At 41.0% G+C, this 21,863-nt stretch overlaps 1 protein-coding gene and 1 pseudogene across 3 annotated transcripts in view; one reads left to right on the top strand and one right to left on the bottom strand.

Annotated features, from left to right (window-relative positions):
* Positions 1-21,863, bottom strand: part of LOC138736781 (histone deacetylase 2-like) — a 59,349-nt gene that overhangs the window by 18,053 nt on the left and 19,433 nt on the right. For all 3 annotated transcript variants that reach the window (XM_069886821.1, XM_069886823.1, XM_069886822.1), the window contains 5 exons: positions 19,296-19,437; positions 1,910-2,002; positions 1,648-1,756; positions 1,201-1,341; positions 258-366 (listed from right to left, as the gene is read on the bottom strand). In XM_069886821.1, the coding sequence (XP_069742922.1) occupies positions 258-366; positions 1,201-1,341; positions 1,648-1,756; positions 1,910-2,002; positions 19,296-19,437 (594 nt within the window). The remainder of the gene's footprint in view (positions 1-257; positions 367-1,200; positions 1,342-1,647; positions 1,757-1,909; positions 2,003-19,295; positions 19,438-21,863) is intronic.
* Positions 8,815-11,113, top strand: LOC138736889 (T-complex protein 1 subunit zeta pseudogene; annotated as a pseudogene).

Raw genomic sequence — 21,863 nt, 5'->3', positions numbered from 1 at the left:
GCCACCTGGAGCCCAAGATCACCTGCTGCCGGGGGCCCAAGGTCCGCTGCACCTGGTGCCGGGGGCCCGAGGTCCCTGCTGCCACCTGGAGCCAGAGGTCACCTGGTGCCGTGGGCCCACGGTCCGCTGCACCTGGTGCCGGAGGCCCGAGGACCCTGGTCAGTTTGGCTCTGAAAAAAATCATTTATCTGAATTTCGGATATTCAGAAATTATACAGTACTATGATTCTGACCTATAAAAAATTTACAGTACTTACTTAATTTTTTCCATATATTCCAGTGTGTTCTGATTCATCATATTGGAAGGGCTGATGTGCAGTTTGAAGTCTGGCCCAAAGTACTCAAAATAATCATTGTAAGGTAATTCTAACATGAAAAAATAAGCAATGTAAATTTTGGATTATGGCAGCATCAAAAATACATAACAACATCACTAATCTGATTTTCATGTGATCATTTAAATGCAAGGGAATTCTTTTGTAGTGCAGACTACTATAGGAACAGAATTCAGTACAAAAATAAGCTGTGCTACATTTGATTCAAACACACTAAAGGGCAATTCAAATCAAAAGTAGAAATTTTTCCTATGCTGGAAATCAGAAATAAAAACAGAAAATACAGAATACACTCAGTAATTCACACAGTACAGCAAAGAAAGGAATAAAGATCATGCTTTAGGTTGATGAATTTGCATTAGAAGTAAGAGTTACATTAATATTTAGGCTTCAAATTCCAAGAAGGGTGTACAATAGCACATGAAAATGCACACAGAAAATTCACAAGAATAATACCAGTTAAAACGGGATATTTAAACAATAAATAGTCTTGGGCTTTTTCCTCTACAAACAAAAATTGATCAGTGAGTTAATAAAGCCTTTAAATTGTGAAGGTCATCCACATTCAGTGATAATTGATACTTCCACATCCAGGGCAGTCCAAAATTAAGGCCAATAACATTCCAACATATTTTAATTTAATCCCCCTAAAAATATTACTGATCTTCTGAGTAAACTAGCAGAAGATACTCTACCAAATGTATAACTCAAAATAATCTAAATTTTATACCAATTTCCTCATGCATCCATAATTGTCTGAACCAGGAAGAAAACTTAGAGAGTAACAAAAAAAAACTAATTTATTTACTTAAAGATTACCAGTTTAAATTACAATGAATTAAATTCTTTGGTATCTAATAATTACCATTTGGAATTTCCGTATCTAGTGCTACAGCAGTCTCATATGTCCAGCAACGAGCAACATTGCGGATTGTATATCCTCCACCTCCAAGCATCAGGAGAGGCAAGTTGAAAGTCCTCATGAATTCCACGCATTTAGCATGACCTATTTCAATAAACAGTAATAATTTGCAATGGTTCCCTCCACAAGTATTCATAACGACATGCGAGGGTGGTTAATCTGTGGAATTTGTTGCCATAAGCGGTTGTAGAGGGCAGGTCACTGGGTACATTTAAGAATGAGATTGATAAGTTTTTGATTAGCCAGGGTATCAAAGGTTATGGGGAGAAGCCTTGGTAGTGGGGCAGAGTCAGAAAATGGATCAGTTCATGACTAGATGGCAGGGGCAGACTCAATTGGCTGAATAGGTGATTTCTGCTCCTATGTTTTATGGTCTTCATCAGCACATACCTTTTAATGTGAGATTGAAACATCCAAGTCTGTCTCCTGATAATGAATCAGCCCCACACTGAAGTACAACAGCACTGGGCTGATACATTTCCATTACCTTGGTCAAAATCTGCATAAAAAATAAAACAAGGCAAAACAAATTATTTTCATACAATTGTGTGCAATTAAGTGCCAACTCTTCATACTAATGTTTTTCCATTTACAATCAATCACAGGAATGTTAAAAAATCGGTAATGGCAGAAGAAAATTCGAGAAACTTACTGGCTTAAATATCTGTTCATAAGATTCATCATCAATTCCATCTCGCAATGGGAAGTTAACAGCATAATATTTACCTTTCCCTGCCCCTATATCCTATTAGTAAAAGACAAACAAAATGAAATCAGCGATCATTATTGATGCCATTCAACCGTTTTTGAAACATGAGATAACTACACATCTCCACAGTATCTTCATCCTCTTGTTCCAGGTATGAACCATCCCAAGTGAAAATATTGCCACTCAGGACCCTCTCAAATCTCTCTTATCTCAACTCAAATGTTATATATCCTCCAGTTATATAATCATCTACGCTCAGACACAGACTGTGCACATTCACTTTATGTATGCCCCTAATGGCTTTATAAACCTCTGTAAAGTCACACCTCCAACCTCCCATGCTCCATGGAATAAAAACTCATCCGATCCAACCTCTCCCTACAAATCAAGTTCTCTAGTCCTGACACCATTGGGGCAACATGGCTGGCACAGCAGTTAGCGCAATGCCTTTACAGCGCCAGCAATTGGTACTGGGGTTCGAATCCTGTGCAGTTTGTAAAGACTTTGTTCATTCTCCCCATGTCTGCATGGGATTTCCTTGGGGGCTCCAGTTTCCTCCCACCGTTCAAAACGTACTTGGGGTGTAGGTTAATTGGGTGTAAATTGGATGGCACAGACTTGTGGGCAAAAATGGTCTATTACCATGCTGCATGTCTAAATAAAAAAAAACATCCTGGTGAATCACCTCTGCACCTCTTCCAAATCATTGACGTCCTTCCTTCAGCTGGTGAGGAACTGTACCCAGTACTTCATGCATGATCTCATCAACAGAGCTGTATTATAAAGGTCCCAAACTTTGTACTCACTACTCTGTTTAATGAAGGTGAGCAGGCCAAACACCTTCACCAGAAAGAAGAGATTCATACCTTGATGAAGAGCTCAAGCCCAAAATATTAGTTATGCATCTTTATCTTTGCTACATAAAGTACAATGACCTCTGAATTTCTCCAGCATTGTTTTTTTAATATTTTATTTAGTTTTCCAGATTTGAGCTTGATAGTTTACAACTTTGTCATCATTTACAAATCTGTGTCAATCATAACTTATCCAATCTATGCAAATTTTCTATCAAGTCAAAACCTAACACCCCTTCCCCTCTCTCCCCCAACCCCGTTCCTTCAACATTGAACACTTAACACAGGAACAACCAAAAATGAACATTTAAGACATTAGAACATTCACAACATAGGAATAAATCATATTGGGGAGTTATGGGTCTGGCCTGATCCAACGGCCAGAGATCGGGCCGATTTTCGTTTTTCCTGGCTGGATTGAGGCGGACCCCTCGTTCTCCTCCTCCCCCCACACCTCCAGAATTGGGAAGGGATTAGGGTGAACCAGGCCCCGAGGCAAATTTGTCCTTTTCACAACCGTGCTCCTATATGGTTCAGGTACGGCTGCCAAATTTTTTGGAAGGTGCCATATCTTCCCCACAAGTTATAGGTAATTTTCTCCAGGGGAACATTGCTCCATTGCGCAATACTCAGGCAAGAGTTGGACTTCCAGGTAACCACTATGCACTTCCTGGCCACTGCCAATGCGATCATTACGAATTGAATTTGGAGTTTGGACAGCTTTACTGCAAGTGTTTTTTTTTCCAAATAATATTTATTAATCAAAATAAGTCATACAATCAAAATACAAGTAAATACATAAATCCCCCACCCCTAACCCCCCACCCCTCCCAATCCCCCTCTAATCTACCCCAAAAGAAAGGAAAAAGAATAGAAGAGGAGATCAACTTACATAACAACCATCACCTATTTCCATGGCTTAGTGCAACCCCAACAATCGTGGGAGAAAAAAAAAACTACTACAAATTCAAACCCATATATCTCATGTACAGGGTCCAAACTTTAACAAAGAAAGGATAATTATTACGTGAATTATACATTATTTTTTTCAATGAAATACAAAACCTCATTTCCGAATGCCACCGTTGAATACTCAAATCAATCTCATTTTTCCAAGTAATTGCCAAACATTTTCTAGCCACAGCTAATGCCAATCTTAAAAAAAGCAATTTGAGACTTATCTAATTTTAATTCCAAACTCAATTTCTTAATATAACCCAATAAAAATACCATAGGAGCAAGCAAAATTTTAAATTTAAATAAAGCTTCTTAATTTAAATAAAGTTCCTTAATTCTATTCCAAAAAGGTTTCACATAACCAAGTAAAATGCAAGAAAGAGCCAACTTGCTTATGGCACCTAAAACATAAATCAGAAGAAATAAACTTAAATTTCCATAACTTTTCAGGAGTTAAAAGCTTCATTGTAAGTCTTATGCTCATTATGTTCTTGAAAGGAACAACTTGGGATCCTTGGGGATTTCCTTACCTATAATTTTCCCTAGGACTTCGCCTAGCTCTGCCCTGAAGGGCCTCACATTGGTACTTGTCCAGTTCACATGCACAAAGGTTCTTATTTCAATGCCACATCAAAAACACTGATCCGACAGTTCCAGCTTAGACCTATTAATCTTTTGCAGGGTCAGGTACAGCTGGTGCAAAAAAAAGTAGATTGCACCAGCCTGTACCTTGCATTGATTAGCGTAGTCATGACAGTCCGATACAGGTTGGACCAGCACTGCTCATCAATCGTTATTCCTAAGTCCAACTCCCACCTCTGCCTCAATTTATGGAGACCTCATTTGGTTCTTTCCGCTTGGAGCAGGGAATACCTTGCTGAAATACATTTCTGTGTGATCCCCCTTCAAATCATGGTCTCTATGTCCCTGCACTTTGGTAGAACCATAGTTGGATCTTATTTATCCTGTAGAAAAGATCTTAACTGAAGGTAGCAGAGGAATGTTCTGTTTGACAAATCTTTTTTCTGCCCAAGCTGTTCAAATGTCATTAATTTCCCGTTTGTAACAGTCCTCCATACGCCTGACGTCGTTCCTACGGCAGGCGCCTAGGATCTTGTTACCCACCGTCAAAGATATTAACCGGTTTGGAGTCAGGTGCATTTTTGGAGACAGCTCCGATTTTATTCCTAAATATCGATTAGTTATTCCAAATTCGAATAATTTGCTTTAAATGGGGCTGTCTGTTTTTCCAGATAGCAATTTGACATCCCACTTGTAAATAAAGTTCTCTGCTACCCTCTCACCCACCAAGTGCAGGCTAATTTGTACCTAGGATGGTACCTCTCCCCCCACACCCCTCCAAAGAGTCAAGACTCTGCCCAATACTACTTTTTAAAGTCTAGCATCTGTAATCCACCCAAACTTTAATCCCAGGTCAGTTTATCATTAGAGACCCAGGCTACCTTCTCATTTCATAAGAATGATCAAAACCATGAGAGCAGGGCCTGATAGAGACCTCTGGGCAACGCCATAGTCAAGATCTGAAAAAGATACTGGTGTCTTGGCAACACATTCATTTTCACAGTTGACCCTGCCCACCAGAGTTATGAGCAGGGACATCCATATGTTTAAGTCCTCTCGAGTTTTCTCAGCAAGGGGGTACAATTTAATTTGTATAAATTATTTAGATCATTATCTATTATAACTCCTGGGTACTTAATCCCATTTTGTGGCCACTTTAGGTAACTTTTTTTGGCGTTGGCTATAATCCTCTCCCATAAGTGGCATAATCTCACTCTTGTCCCAATTAATCTTGTACCCAGAGACCTTCCTATCGTCCTCCAGAGTAGAGCACAGCTTGGGCAACGAGCTTACTGAGTCTGTCAAACATATCAATACATCATCAGCGAATAAACTGATCTTGTGTTCTTCCCGCTCACTCGAAACCCCTTAATATCTGGATCCTGGCAAATGGCCTCAGCCAACGGCTCCATGGCCAATACGAACAGAACTGGAGATAGTGGGCATCCCTGTCTGCTTGATCTTCTGAGTGGGAAGGCTGTCCACTGGTTACAACTTTCACCTTGGGTGCATGTGTTTTTACCTTTCTCACCACCCTATTCACCAGTCGCCATTTTTGTGGAACTATGCATTTGCACCCCAGCCTCTCTGTTCTATAATGCTCTCCAGGGCTCTGCCATTTACTGTTTAAGTCCTACCTTGGTTTGACATACCAAAGTGTAAAATCCCACACTTTTCAGAGTTAAATCTGATTTGCCACACCTTGGTCCATCTTTTGAGCAGGCTTGGATCCTGTTGTATACAGAAGCATCCTTCTTCAATGTTTTGGAGTCATCTAAAATTTACTAATTGAGTAAACTATATTGTTATCAATATTAACAATTTAAACAACAGTGGACCCAGTACTAACACCCAGTGACAGGACGTCCTCAAAAAATAAGCAAACCTCCGCTACTACCCTGTCTCCTTTCATTCAGTCAGTTTTGAACCCTCTTGCCCAGCTCACCTTTGATCCCATGTGATCTAACCTTACAGACAAACTTGCTATGTGGGACCTTGTCAAAGGCCTTGCTGAAGTTCCTATCAGTCCTGGCCTATCCAAATACAAATGGATCCTATCTCTCAGAATTTCCTCCAGCAATTATCATACTGCTGAAGTCGCTCACTGGCCAGTTTCCTGGCTTACCCTCTTTTTAGATGCTCTTTTTATAACTATTCAACATTAGCTGTCACCAGTCTTCTGGCATTTTACCCAAGGCCAGATGATGTAAATATCGCTGCAAAGGCCCCCATACTTTCTTCTCTCTCTTCCCACTAGATCAAGATCTGGGGATGTGTCCACCTTAAATGCATTCCAAGGCCACTGACACCTCCTCCCTGGGACTTGTACATAGCACAGAATATCACAGCTCCTTTGCTTCAATTCCTGTGCGTCTGATAAGAAATATTAATTTTGAATCCGTCTCACCTCCTGTTGCACCACACAGACACCCATGCTGACCAAATCTCTTACAAGCCTTCTGCTAATCAAAGTCAACAGATGCTCTTTGCCTATTCTGTACTTTACATTGTTTTAAGTGGTTGCAGTTTCAAGAAAAAAAAGGCTTGGATCGAACAACTGATTGGAATGATATTTTTCGGTCTTGAATGCAAATTCAAAATATCAGTATGTATGCGTCCTCAAATAATCAAATGGATTTTTTAAAGTAAAAATGCCAGCTACTATATTGTCTCACCATCTGGCAGACTACATCACAACAGCATAGCCTGTTGAGCCATCATAAGAGCCTTCAAATTGTAACAGACTTGTCATGACATCTACAACACTTGGCCTAATCATATTTAAGATTTTGAAATCAAAGGCTTTCAAGTTCAACTTTAATATCATGATTGTACATATACAAGCCAATGAAACAGCATCTCTCAGACCATAGTGCCCGTACAAATACAAACACTACACAGTACATAAATATTACACAAATAATTAAAAAGTATGTATAGTATATTTGGGATGATTGTCAGTTACTGGATTTTGTTTAACAGCCTCTCGGTCTGTGAGACGAAGCTATTCACCAGCCTAACAGACCTGATTTTGATGCTCCTCTACCTTCTTTTTAATGGTAGTGGGTTGAAAATACTGTGTACTGGATGAAAGGAGTCTTCTCTAATTACTTGAGTCCTCTTTAGACAGCTCTCCCAGTAAATGTCACCTACAGAGGAAAGTCAGACTCCAGTGATTCTCTTGGGTGCTTTAATGATCATCTGTATAGACTTCTGGTCTGATACTGTGCAGCTACCATACCACACAATAATGCATCCAAACATAACACTCTCAATTGGGCTCCTGTAAAAGACTGTCAAAATGGTAATCAGTAGTCTTGCCCTCCTCAGTGGCAGCTGTGCTTTCCTGTTGAGTGCTTTATATGCACACCAAGGAACATTGTGCTCTCCACTTTTCCACAATGGAACTGTTGATATGCATTGGAGAATGGCTGACCTTTGTCCTCATGAAGTCCACACTCATCTTCTTTGTCTTATCCACATTGAGACTCTCAGGTTGTTGTTTTCACACCATTTCATGGGCCTTTTAACCTCCTCTCTGAAATGTGACTCATAATTTCTTAAGCAAGATCACACCTAAAGGGGTAGCATTTTTTTTTATGAAATTTTCTGCATTTCTTTCCATCTCAACCTACTGTGCCACATCAAGTTTTGTTTATATGCATTGATACTGTGCCTCCCTGCCCATACTTACAAAATGGAGACAGATTGAATATTCCTGAAAAGTAAAGTGTACTGCTATCAATGCCTTTGGATATGTTTTTCAAATGTTTCTGATCATAATTAAACTTAACTACACCTACTTCCACACTGTTTCATGTAAAGATTGCATTCAATACTTCCAGGGCTTCCAAATCTGTTGCAACTGTTCTGATAACACTTTTCACATTGGTATTCTGAGATTCCTTTTACTTTCCTGCACATCAGTTTTTGTTTCACTACTGTTCTCAATCTCATTTGTTCCATTTCCCACATTTATGCTATTGTCAATTCTCTGCCACCATTTCAAGGGTGGCAGGCCCCTTGTTCCTAACCTACCCTAATAGCCTCTGCATTCCATAGATCATTCTCCATGACTTACATCATCTGAAACATTATGCCACTCTTAGAAAACATTTTCCCCTCTCCTTTCACCATTCTGTTCGTCTCTGTGTCCCTCCTCTGTCTCCACATATAACTGCAGGAGATGCCACATCACTTTTATCTCTTCATTTTCCACCAATAAGCAATTCAAATACTCCTTCAGGTGATGCAACAATCCACTTGTATTTCTTCCAATCTAGAGTGAATTTGATGATCTCATGTTGTTATGCATGTAAATAAGAACTACATTTCCCAGCATCCAATGCATGCATTTGGGTGGAAACTGGAAGTGATGTACATGAGGGGAGTTGCGTGCATTGTCAGTTATTTTCGGTTGAAGACAGTTGGAAGTCATTGGAAGCAATGCAAAGAAAATAAAGAAAATAAAGTCAGTTAACTGAAACCCTCATAAAGTAATTCTTCTTGAAAGAACAGGCATTACATGGTGTCAGGACTGCCTCAGAAAGAGAAGACAATAGTTCAAAAGTATGAATAAGTTAAGTGCTCCCACAATGATGCAGTTTACCTGCAATCTAGCTGATAACTGGAAACATTTCAAACACCAATTCAAAATATATTTAGAAGCCGGTGGAATGGAAAAAGGAACGCATCTATATTTCTGCACATGATGGGTGAAGATGCCTTGGCCATCTATAACAGTTTTCAAATTGATGAGGAAGTTCTCACTTTGGAGACTCTGATGACAAGATTTGAAGAGTATTTTGTCCCAAGTAAAAATGTTATGTACGAGAGATTAAGTTTTTCTCCTTGACCAGAAACAAGGTATGAACTTCAACCAATACTTAGCCAAGCTTCACACACCGATTAAGTCCTGTGAATTTGGTGAGTTAAAAAACTACAGAATAGTTTGCGGAATTGTAGATCACGGACTTAGAGAAAGAATGTTGCGTGAAAAAAGATTTAATACTGGAAAAGGCTGTGAATACGTGTAGGGCAGCAGAGACCACATGAGCACAAGCTAAGGAGCTGCACAGGATAGACACAGCAGTGCATGCGATGAAGGGAGATAGGCAGAGGACCAGGAGTTTCCCAGAGCAACAACGAAGCTGATGGGCTCAAACAGCAAATGCAGTAGGTGTGGAGGTAAACATATTCCAAAGATGTGTCCTGCTACAAATGTGGGAAGAACCACTTTGGAAGATGCTGCAAGGCACGGGATACCAAGAGAAGGGTATACACAGTGAATGAGGAAATGAAGGAATTCTTTGTGGATTCAAACTGCTGCAGGCCAGAAGACTGAGAAGGAATCTTTATTTCCAGCATCTTCAAAATAATCACTTGTCACTTTTACACACTGCTTCAAGAGAGTCAATTAATCGAATTGACATACTCTGGTCTATACTTTGACATGTTCAGATGTGGAAAGTGAGACAGATGATTCTGCAGGGACTGTTGAGAGCCTTAGTTGGGATCCATCTTCCAACCAGTTTTGTAGGATTGGAGGATTACATGAGGAGCTGGCCGCTATGACTGATTATGGTTCTTGTAACAATGATGCTCTTTGTTTGGCAAAACAATAAAATAATGAGTACCACAGGCAACTGTGGTGAAATTGATGCACCAAAGGGAACAAATTAATCCCTGATGCAAGATATGCATATGTGGTATAATATGGAGGCCACTGATGCCCAGGAGACCATTTCCCAGCTTGAGGATGAAATCAGTCATTTGAAGAATGAACTGGCTAGCCATTTCCAAAAACATCAGAAGACCCTGGGAATTCTAGATTATGTGAAAATATCCAAAGAAATGAATAGAGAGATTCTTATCAATTTATCAGGACACCATTATGCACAAAAGTCCACAACGAATTGACAGCTGTCTTGGCAGAGGCCATTCTGTTCTGACAGTGAAGAAACCAAATTAGTCAATGAATCTCTTCATGGTTGAAATTATAGAGATGAAATACTAAATAAAAACAGTGACACACCTTGTGATGGGAATAGTATTGGATCAAGGTGCTCAGCATCCAGACATGAAGATAAGGTTGGAAGATGCTTACATTCTCACCTGCTGCACTTCACTTGAGTATGAAAAGACAACAGTAAATTCTGGATTCTTCTATAAATGTGCTGATAGAAAAAAAAAATTGTGCAAGAGGAGAGAAAGTTCATGAAGACAGAGTTAATAAAATAATACCACAGAAAAGTTCTTGGAAATTAAAAAAAAAAGGATTTGTAGTAATTTACTAAAAGAGTTTTGATCCATTGTTAAGATGCATTTGCAAAATAAGGTATTGTGGCCTTGAGAATAATAAAGCTTGCTTGTGGAAGTATTGCTATGAATTCTGTGGAGGACCTCACCCCAGAAAGCTTGGGGCATGCTGCACTTGGGTGAAGAAAAATTCACCTTTTGAGCCATGCAACAATCCTCGGTCAGTGACACTGCTTATCAAGGGTCCAAATAAACACACTAACACCAATCAAAGATGAAGTGCATGATGGTCTGCATGCAGTGAAGAATGCAATTGAAGATGGATGTGTGGCAGATGCTTTGTTGATTATTCCCAAGGTACTTACACAATACCTAGGATATGACCCTCAAGAGACTTGCAAAAATTCAGACAGAATACTCTAAAACCAGTCATCTTGCTGGAGTAGACTTGAACTATCCAGTGAACAGAACAGAAAACAACTTCTGCATCTTCTGAACAAGAACAGCGATATCAGGCAAGAGAACCAGATAAAACAAAAAGGACAAGTTCTGCTGCAACATTTGTATGGTTCAGTGTTTGTATGACTGGCTGACATTTTGCTGGTGTGAAATTTGTCCTGGTTGAACCTCAAAAAGCAGTACTACTTTAAGAAAGGCCTTGCCTGTTAAATGAAGATATATTTTGTGATTGTTGCAAAACCAATGCAGATGGGCAATAGCTGTCTAGTCTACTATATCTTGTCTTTCTTTTTCTTTGGCTTGGCTTCGCGGACGAAGATTTATGGAGGGGGTAAAAAGTCCACGTCAGCTGCAGGCTCGTTTGTGGCTGACCAGTCCGATGCGGGACAGGCAGACACGATTGCAGCGGTTGCAAGGGAAAATTGGTTGGTTGGGGTTGGGTGTTGGGTTTTTCCTCCTTTGCCTTTTGTCAGTGAGGTGGGCTCTGCGGTCTTCTTCAAAGGAGGCTGCTGCCCGCCAAACTGTGAGGCGCCAAGATGCACGGTTTGAGGCGTTATCAGCCCACTGGCGGTGGTCAATGTGGCAGGCACCAAGAGATTTCTTTAGGCAGTCCTTGTACCTTTTCTTTGGTGCACCTCTGTCACGGTGGCCAGTGGAGAGCTCGCCATATAATACGATCTTGGGAAGGCGATGGTCCTCCATTCTGGAGACGTGACCCATCCAGCGCAGCTGGATCTTCAGCAGCGTGGACTCGATGCTGTCGACATCTGCCATCTCGAGTACCTCGACGTTAGGGGTGTGAGCGCTCCAATGGATGTTGAGGATGGAGCGGAGACAACGCTGGTGGAAGCGTTCTAGGAGCCGTAGGTGGTGCCGGTAGAGGACCCATGATTCGGAGCCGAACAGGAGTGTGGGTATGACAACGGCTCTGTATACGCTTATCTTTGTGAGGTTTTTCAGTTGGTTGTTTTTCCAGACTCTTTTGTGTAGTCTTCCAAAGGCGCTATTTGCCTTGGCGAGTCTGTTGTCTATCTCATTGTCGATCCTTGCATCTGATGAAATGGTGCAGCCGAGATAAAGATGCTCACAAACTCAAGCTAGCATGCTGGAACATCAGAACCATGCTAGACAAGACTGACAGCCACCGACCTGAACGTCGGTCTGCCCTCATTGCACATGAACTCCTCAGACTTGACATCGACATAGCCGCTCTCAGTGAAGTCCGCCTGGCAGATGTAGGCAGCCTCCAAGAACGCGGCGCGGGCTACACACTCTACTGGTCTGGCAAGCCTTCGGATGAACGACGCCTATCTGGTGTAGGCTTCATGGTCAAGAGCTTCATTGCCTCCAAACTCGAAAACCTTCCGACAGGCCTCTCGGACCGAATCATGTCCATGCGACTCCCACTATATCTTGTACATACTCTGTAACTTTATCACCAGTGTATATGTACAGATGGTAGTGTAGGATGATTGTGATTGGCTGAGAGCGTAGCCATGCCTACTGGCAGGACTTAAAGGATTGCTCTGAGCCAGACCAGGTAATTCAGGACTGGTCGACCTACATGTGATATGCTCCAGTCTTTTAGTTAATAAAAGCCTTGGTTTGGATCAACAAGTCTTTGGTTCTTTCGACGCGCTCTACAATTTTATTAACTAAAAAGTTTTGAAAGGATGGAACGTATGCTACGGTTGGAACGCCTCGACATTGACCAACAGTCAGCTAAAACCTAGAGGTCTTGATCTGGATTGCAGAGACAATGGAGGATGTGGTCTTAAGTATGGACATGTACTCTCGGGGCTCTGATGTGAGTAGAATGCCCTCCCTCTACCTTACCACACCCCGGTACACCGACAGCCGGCCGGCTGCTGCTACGCTGCTCGATGCGACCCCGAAGTGTTATTTCTGCGGGAGGAACAAGCAGGTCCCAGTGCCTGGCGAGAAAAGCCAGGTGCCAGAAGTGCCTTAAAAATGGCCACTTTGCTGTAGTCTGTCGCTCCAAAATGGCTGTCGTCAAACACAGTGCCTCATGTGAAGCCCAACCGCCACTCTCCCATTCAAACACTTCTTCAGAGCTCTCGTCCAATGAGAGCGAGGGCTCCACTGTGCAGCAGCTCCTGACGTCATGGGGCAGACGCCGAGCGCGGAAGGTACAACCCACCCTCGCCGCTGCCGACCAGGGACCCACAACTGCCATCACCATTGAGCCCGCCGCCAATGCTGCCAACCACGGACCCGCCGCCGCCGACCGCCCGACTGACCACCCCATCGCCGACAGCAAGCAGCGTCCCCCAACACTTACCGTTGGCTGGCCGACACCCCCAGCAGGCTGCAGGCAGCAACCAACTCCTTGACGCTGTCTACAATTGTGGGATGTGGGAAGTCAGAGACAGCACAGCTGTTCCTGAGACTACACCTTCAAAAGGTGCATCCAATTGCAACTCATGAGTGACTGTGTTAGGGAGCTGGAGTTGCATTTAGATGAACTGAGAATCATAAGGGAAGCAGAGGCAGTGATAGAGAGGAGATACAGGGAGACAGTCACCCCTAGAAGGCAGGAGTCAGGGAATTGGGTGAGTGAGGGAGAGTGCCAGTGCAGAGTACCCCTGTGGAAGTGCCCCTCAGCAACATGTATTCGGCATTGGATACTGTTGGGGAGAACAGCCTATCAGGGACGAGTCGTGGGGGGGTCAGGTCTCTGGCACAGGGGCTGCCCCTGAGGCTCAGAAGGGAAGGAGGGATAAGAACAGGGTAATTGTGGTTGGGGACTCACTTGTCAGAGGGACAGATAGGAGGTTTGTTGGATGAGATCGGGGATTCAGGTTGGTCTATTGCCTCCCTGGTACTAGGGTCAGGGATGTCTCTGATCGAGTTCACAGAATTCTGCAAGGGGAAGGTGAGCAGCCAGAAGTCGTGGTCCATGTGGGGATGAAAGCGTGGCTAAAGAGTTGGTGCAGGGGGCAGGGGATAAGATTTTTGGATCATTGGGATCTCTTCTGGGGAAAGTCGGACCTGTACAAAAGGGATGGACTCCACTTGAACTGGAGGGGGACTAATATCCTGGCAAGCAGATTTGCTAGAGCTGTGGGGGAGGGTTTAAATTAGTTTGGCAGGGGGGTGGGGAGCAGAGTTTGCGAGCAGTGTGTAGGGTGCATGGCCACCTAGTTAAGAATGATAAAGATAACAAAAGAAGGATGGAGGTTAAAGTAAAAAGTAGAAAAGGTAATATATGTGAGGGTCATTCTCTGAAATGCATGTACTTTAATGCAAGAAGCATAGTGAACAAGGAAGATGAGCTTAGAACATGGATTGGTACTTGGAATCATGATGTTGTGGCAATTAGTGAGACCTGGTTACAGGAGAGACAGGACTGGCAACTAAATATTCCAGAATACAAATGTTTTAGATGTGATAGAACAGGGTGTAAAAAAGGGGGAGGAGTTGCTCTGCTTGTTAAGGAGGACATTACTGCCGTGAGGTGGCAAGATGGTTTGGAGGGATAGTCCAGTGAGGCTGTTTGGGTGGAATTGAGGGGTGGAGGAGGCATGAGGGCACTAGTAGGAGTGTATTATAGACACCAAATGTAAGGAGATAGCATTTATGTGTAATAAACATAAGGTAGTGATCATGGGAGATTTTAACTTCCCTCACATTGATTGGGATACCCATACAGTAAGAGGGCTGGATGGGCTAGAGTTTGTCAAATGTGTACAAGATAGTTTTCTTAATCAATACGTTGAGGAACCGACTCGGGACGGTGTAATACTGGATCTCCTGTTAGGGAACGAGATAGGTCAGGTGTCTGAGGTTAATGTTGGAGAACAAATTGGGTCTAGTGATCACAACTCTATTAGTTTTAGGGAAAAGCAAAGAAGGGCCTAAAGTTGAGGTTCTGGATTAGAGAAAAGGAAATTTCGAAGGAATAAGAATGGATTTGGGGAGTATTGAGTGGGACATGATTTTTTCAGGAAAGGATGTAAATGAAAAATGGAGAATATTCAAAGAAGAAATTTTGAGAGTACAGAGTAGATATGTCCCAGTGAGGATCAAAGGAAAGGCTGGAAGTCATAGGGAGCCTTGGTTTTTGAGGAATATTAGAAATTTGGTTAGGAGAAAGAGGGAGGTGTACAAGAGGTATAAACAGCAGGGTGATGAGAAATTGAAAGAGGACTACAAGGATTGTAGAAAAAATCTTAAGAAATTAGAAACACGAAGAGGCTTTGGCAGGTAGAGTAAGAATAAATCCAAAGGGTTTCTATAGGTACATTTAAAGTAAAAGATTAGTGAGGGATAGAAATTGACCCCTTGTAGATAGGGAGGGTAGGCTATGTAAAAAGTCAGAGGAGATGGGGGAAATTTTAAATGATTTCTTTTCCTCGGTATTCACTAGGGAAAAAAATATTGTACCAGTTGAAGTAAAGAAAAATAGTGGGGAGGTCATGAATCATATAAGGATGACCGAGGAGGTAGTGATGGCAGTGTTAAAAAAGATAAAGGTGGACAAATCTCTGAGTCTGGACAAAGTATTCCCAAGGACACTCAGGAAGACTAGTGTACAGATAGTGGGGCCATTAACAAGAGATATTTAGGATGTCACGGGTCACGGGGGTAGTGCCAGAGGATTGGAGGGTGGCTCATGTTGTTCCGCTGTTTAAGAAAGGGTCCAAATGTAAGCCTGGAAATTATAGACCTGTGAGTCTGACGTCTGTGGTGGGTAAGTTGATGGAAAGTGTTCTGAGGGATGGCATTTACAAATATTTGGAAGAACAGGGATTGATAGTTAGTAGTCAGCATGGTTTTGTCAGGGGTAGATCATGCTTAACAAACTTTATAGAGTTTTTCGAGGGGGTTACAAAAAAGATTGATGAAGGGAAGGCTGTGGATGTTATCTATTTAGACTTTAGTAAAGTTTTTGACAAAGTTCCCCAAAGGAGGTTAGGAAAAAAGGTGGAGGCATTAGGTATAAATATGGAGGTAGTGAAATGGATTCAGCAATGGTTGGATGGGAGGTGTCAGAGAGTAGTGGTAGAAAATTGTTTGTCAAACTGGAGGCTGGTGACTAGTGGAGTTCCTCAGGGATCAGTCCACTATTGTTTGTTATATATATTAATGATCTGGAAGAAGGGGTGGTGAATTAGATAAGTAAGTTTGCAGATGATACAAAGATTGGTGGTATTGTGGACAGTGAGGAAAATTACTGTAGCTTAAAAAGAGATATAGGAAAGCTAGAGGAGTGGGCTGAGAAATGGCTGATGGAATTTAATACGGATAAGTGTGAAGTGTTGGATTTTGGAAAAGCAAATCTAAATAGGTCATATACATTGAATGGTAGAAAATTGAGGAGTGCAGAGCAACAAAGGGATTTAGGAGTTATGGTAAATAGTACCTTCAAAGTTGATACTCAGGTAGATAGAGTGGTGAAAAAGGCATTTGGAATGTTGGCCTTCATAAATTGGAGTATTGAATTCAAGAGTTGGGATGTTATGATGAAATTGTACAAGGCATTGGTGAGGCCAAATTTGGAATACTGTGTGCAGTTTTGGTCACCAAATTATAGGAAGGATATAAACAAAATAGAGAGAGTGCAGAGAAGGTTCACGAGAATGTTGACAGGATGTCAGGGTCTGAGTTACAGAGAAAGGTTGAGGAGCCTGGGGCTTTTTTCTCTGGAGCGTATAAGATTGAGGGGGGATTTGATGGAGGTGTTCAAGATTTTAAAATGGACAGAGAGAGTCAACGTGGATAGGCTTTTTCAATTAAGAGGCCATGGTTTGAGAGTGAAGGGGGAAAATTATAAGGGGAACATGAGGGGAAATTTCTTCACGCAAAGGGTGGTTGGGATGTAGAATAAGCTTCCGGCGGAGGTGGTTGAAGCAGGGACGTTATTTACATTTAAGGAAAGACTGGATAATTACATGGATGGGAGAGGAGTGGAGGAGTATGGACCAGTTGCTGGTCAGTGGGACTAGGAGGCTGGGGATTTGTTCCGGCATGGACTAGTAGGGCCAAACTGGCCTGTTCTGTGCTGTATATGGTTATATAACAAGCATAGTTACAAAGTATGTACAAAATACAGTAGACTAGACAGCTATTGCCCATTAGCACAAAATATATCTTCATTTAACAGGCAAGGCCTTTCTTAAAGTAGTACTGCTTTTTGAGGTTCGACCAGGACAAATTTCACACCAGCAAAATGTCAGCCAGTCATACAAACACTGAACCATATAAATGTTGCAGCAGAACTTGTCCTTTTTGTTTTATCTGGTTCTCTTGCCTGATATCACTGTTCTTGTTCAGAAGATGCAGAAGTTGTTTTCTGTTCTGTTCACTGGATAGTTCAAGTCTACTCCAGCAAGATGACTGGTTTTAGAGTATTCTGACTGAATTTTTACAATAGTCTCTTGAGGGTCATATCCTAAGTATCGTGTAAGTACCTTGGGAATAATCAACAAAGAGACACTGTCTCTTCAGGCCCATCTGTTTGTGTGACATCAATAAAATTGTAGAGCGTGTCGAAAGACTCCACTGTTCCCCTTACAAGTCACTGCATCAGTAACCCTAGACCAGGACTTTCCCCCATCCTCTCACAAAAGCAATGGAACTGATTAAAGTGCATGGACACTATACCAATTGCTTATTTGACTCGGGGTCAACTGACAGTTTTATCCACCCAGACCTGGCCCACCGTTGCGGACTGCTATTCTCCCCACTGCCCAGAGGATTTCATTGGCGACCAGATTGCACTCGACTGGGGTAAAGAGGTATTGTGTGGCGACCCTGAAAGTCTAGGGCATCACGTTCACAGACTTCAAACTATTAGTCCTTCCCCAATTGTGCGCCCCTGCACTGCTGGGACTGGAATTTCAGTGCCAGTTTCAAACCATTTCCCTGCACTTTGGGCAGCCTCACGCTAAGAACTACATTTCCCAGCAAAGCACGTTATTGAGCAGAAACAGGAAGAGGTGTGTGTGAGAGGTGTCATGAACATCGTCAGTTATTGTTGGCTGAAGACAATTGGAAGTCATTGGAGATGGTGGAAGCAACGCAATGAAAATAAAGTCGGTTAATTGATAAACCCACGTAAAGTTGTTCTTCTTGAAAGAACAAGCATAACACCCCTCGCCAATGTAAAAGCCCAGCACTGATCAATCTCAATGTAAACTTGAGGAACAGATCTCAGATGTTGTCACTGAATCCAAAAAATTCAGGTAAATAACCATTCAAATCAGTCCCCTTAATTGTTCTGATGTGTCATTAACCAAATATACAAATAAATTTATTCTCTCTCTGTTAACCCCGATCTGCATTTTACAGTATTCTCTTTGATTCTAAATTTGCAGTAACTGCAGTGCTTCGTATCTAACAGTTTCAACATTAGTTTTGCTTCTTTCCTCTGCTCTTATTTCCTTCAATTTACATTTTCTCTAGGTAGGTCAGTTATGGTTCACCATCCTCTCGAGTTGAGAGCACTAACTTGTTTTATTCAACCCTCTTTTGTTGTCCATCCTATCATAGATGTTCCTTTTGTTGTCTCTACATATTCAATTTCTACCTTTTACTCAGTTCTGATACAAGCCCATCCCCCTAAAACAGTAATTCTGTTTTTCTCTCTCACTACCATTGGTGTTCGATCTATTGTGTAATTATGTTTTAAGTTCATTTGTCACAACACAATGACTCCAATGACACAAGTCATCTATGGCATCACATACAGTCAGGTATAGAGCACAAATTTAGTGTATGGGATTACTCTAAAAAGGAAGATCAACACCAAGGGCAGCTTGAAAACATTGTTATGCGGTTGATTCAGGAGCCCAATGACTGCAGGGAGAAACTGTCTTTAAGGCTGTTCGTAGATGTTTTCACATACTTAAGCCTTCTCCCTAATGAGAAGAGAGGAGATTATCTCCGGAGTGTGATGTGTCTTTCCCTATGTTGGCTGCCTTTCCTAAGCAGAAGCAGATGGAGTGGACGAATTTTGTGTTACATTGTGTTGCATTCACTACCTTCTGTAGTTTCTTCTGGTCATGAGCAGAACAGGTCCCATACAATATTGTGGTGCATCCAGTAAGTATGCTTTTGATGTTGCATCTGTGGAAATTGTTGAGAGATTTGGGTGACATGCTGAACTTTCTTTGTCTTCTAAGAAAGTAGAGGCTTTCTAAGAGTTTCTGATTTTATTTTAGAGTTTAAGCATTTGCAGTTTTTTTTTTACTTACCCGAAGATCACCTGTACCAGGGAAATATTCACCATATTTATGGAAGGAAACAGTCATTACACGGTCTGTTGTATAAAAGGCCTCTTCCACACCATCTCCATGGTGGATATCAATATCAATATACAAAACTCTCTGATGGTATCTGCAGAAATAAAACATATTCTCTATAAACTGCTCAAATAGGATATCATGATCCAATAAATTCAATGCCATTTCTAAGAGGATTTTGAATAATAGAAACCTTCACTTAATGTAGTATCTATGCCATAAGTGGGTCCCAAGGCTCTTGACAGTAATTCAAAGAAAAATGACAAAAAATACATTATGCCGTGATAAGATTTTTGCCTCAAACTGGAATTCAGTGTTACGCTGTCAGAATATACCATGGGTAAAATTTAAACTTCATTAGGGGACATATCAGACAGTGCCAGATCAGCAACTTGCTATATTGTCACTTTTTCCCTTCTATGGAAATAAATGGAAACCAAATTTAAACATCGTGCAATTAATACACCAGTCATTTCTGCATAAATTTCAATCCTCAGCTCAGTCTATATCCTTTCTTTGCTCTTTAAAGTAACTTTAAAAAAAATTGTCCAGAGAGTACAAAACTAGCATTTAGCAGTGATTATTTTCATTGTTTAGTATTTGTTAATCAATCGCTTGACTGGTTTGGCTGAGCAGTAATACACAGATATCCTAGACTGATTCCTGAAATGAGTAGGTTTTGCCATTAACAGATAGAGCAAGATGACTGGAGTGTTGAAGAGTGGCATGATCTTTTTGAAAATAGATTCTAACAGGGATTGATGTGATAGATATTAAGAGCTGCTTCTTTTGGACAGTCCAGGACAAAGGGGCATGGTAATTGGAATGTAGGGAGAAAGGGGAAGAGCATTTCTGAAGCCCATGCAAGATATTTTGTGCAAACAGCAGTCACCAGTGGAGAAACCTTGCTAATTTAATTATGAGTAAAACATTAGAAGGGTTAATAATGTGATACATGTGAACATTTGAGGCTAATAATCAGAATAAGATGCTGATACCAAGGCTTCAATGGTAAAAAAAAACCCGAAAATTAGAGGAAGAGAAATGTAGCATACTTTTATAAAGATGAAGTGTGACCCTGCTAAAGTGAGATGAAAATAAAAACTAACTCAAAAGAAACCATCTTAATAATAGCTTTAAAAAAAATTTTAAAGATGCAGAATAAATCCATACCATTAAAACAAATAACTTTAAATTCAGAATGATAAAACAAAGATGTTGGAATAAAAATATTGAAAGGGCAAAGGGAATCAATCTTTTCTTATTAATTCATTCCTTTATTTACAAAGGAAGATAATAGGATGGAAGGAAAACGATGAGAAGTTTTAACTATATGACATACCCTACCTTATGGCAACTTAGGTGATGGAAATTTGCTCTTACAGAATTCACAAATCATTATGCAAAAGTAAAATTTGCTGCACATAACTTATGCAAAAGAAAATGCAAATCCATTCAATTTTCTTTTCAACTCATTTTGTATTGATGTTTGCAGAAAAGGCGCAACTTCGCATCATGGAAACATTACAATAAGGGCCATTTTCTTGGAATGAAACTCATCTTAACTTGTCAAGTATTTTACTAGTACATCAATTAAAAGAAGATCGTTGAGTATGACATGGGTTCTGAGGGATGACAAACAGAAACAGTCAGATGGATCTGGCAATTAGCCTGAATTTCCATGGGAAATTTGTGAAAATTCATCGAGGCAGGGGTTGAGAGTTGAGGGGTTCAAGGGGGGAAAGGAAATGTGAAACAGAGGAGTTCTGGACTGTATTGAAAATGGGAAATACAAGATCCAGTTTTAAAAGTGAGTGCAAGATGATCTAATTACAGAATAAGCATTTTGACATAAGGAGGTTGGGAAAATTTATGAAAATATTAAATATCTAGATCGAGAAAATATCTGAAAACAACATGAAAAAAACAAAAAGTTCTTTCAAAATGAATATTATTTGGATTCAGTGCAATACACAAATGTGCTGGAAAAAAAGCACTATCTATTGGAAGTAAAGGGCCACCAACATTTCAGGCCAGAACCCCTTGTCAGGAATTTCTTGTTTTACTATAGGGAAATCCAGGTGACATAATGACAGATATTTAAGAAAGTTTCAACAAGCTATCACGAAGAAAATGGAAGCATAGAACTGATGAAAATAAGCAAACTGAATTGAAAGTTGGATGGAGAGAAGGATGAAGTTCAGTTTTATAAAATATTCACAATTCGTCCACAGTGTTACCCACGATGCAGTTCTGGCATGGATTCAGCACATGACAATGATTTCAGATAGAGGGCAAAAGAGAGTGACATTCAAAGTTGCAGACACTTCTGAAAAGGAGGCACACTAATAATCGAATAAAAAGAATAAAGAAAGTTGCAAAGCAATAGCAGAATATTAGGGATATGGTAAAAGACAGACCCTTGCTTGAGAATAGGAAAAGCAGCTCAGATTAAGGTAAGGGTTCAGCATAAACTAAGTGCAACAAACTATCCTTTTCACGATGCATTTCAATATAATT

This window comes from Narcine bancroftii, chromosome 6 (assembly GCF_036971445.1).
Source record: "Narcine bancroftii isolate sNarBan1 chromosome 6, sNarBan1.hap1, whole genome shotgun sequence".
In the NCBI taxonomy this organism is placed as follows: Eukaryota; Metazoa; Chordata; class Chondrichthyes; order Torpediniformes; family Narcinidae; genus Narcine; species Narcine bancroftii.
Note: the sequence above shows the minus strand (reverse complement) of the source record. Positions and strands in the feature narration are given on the sequence as shown.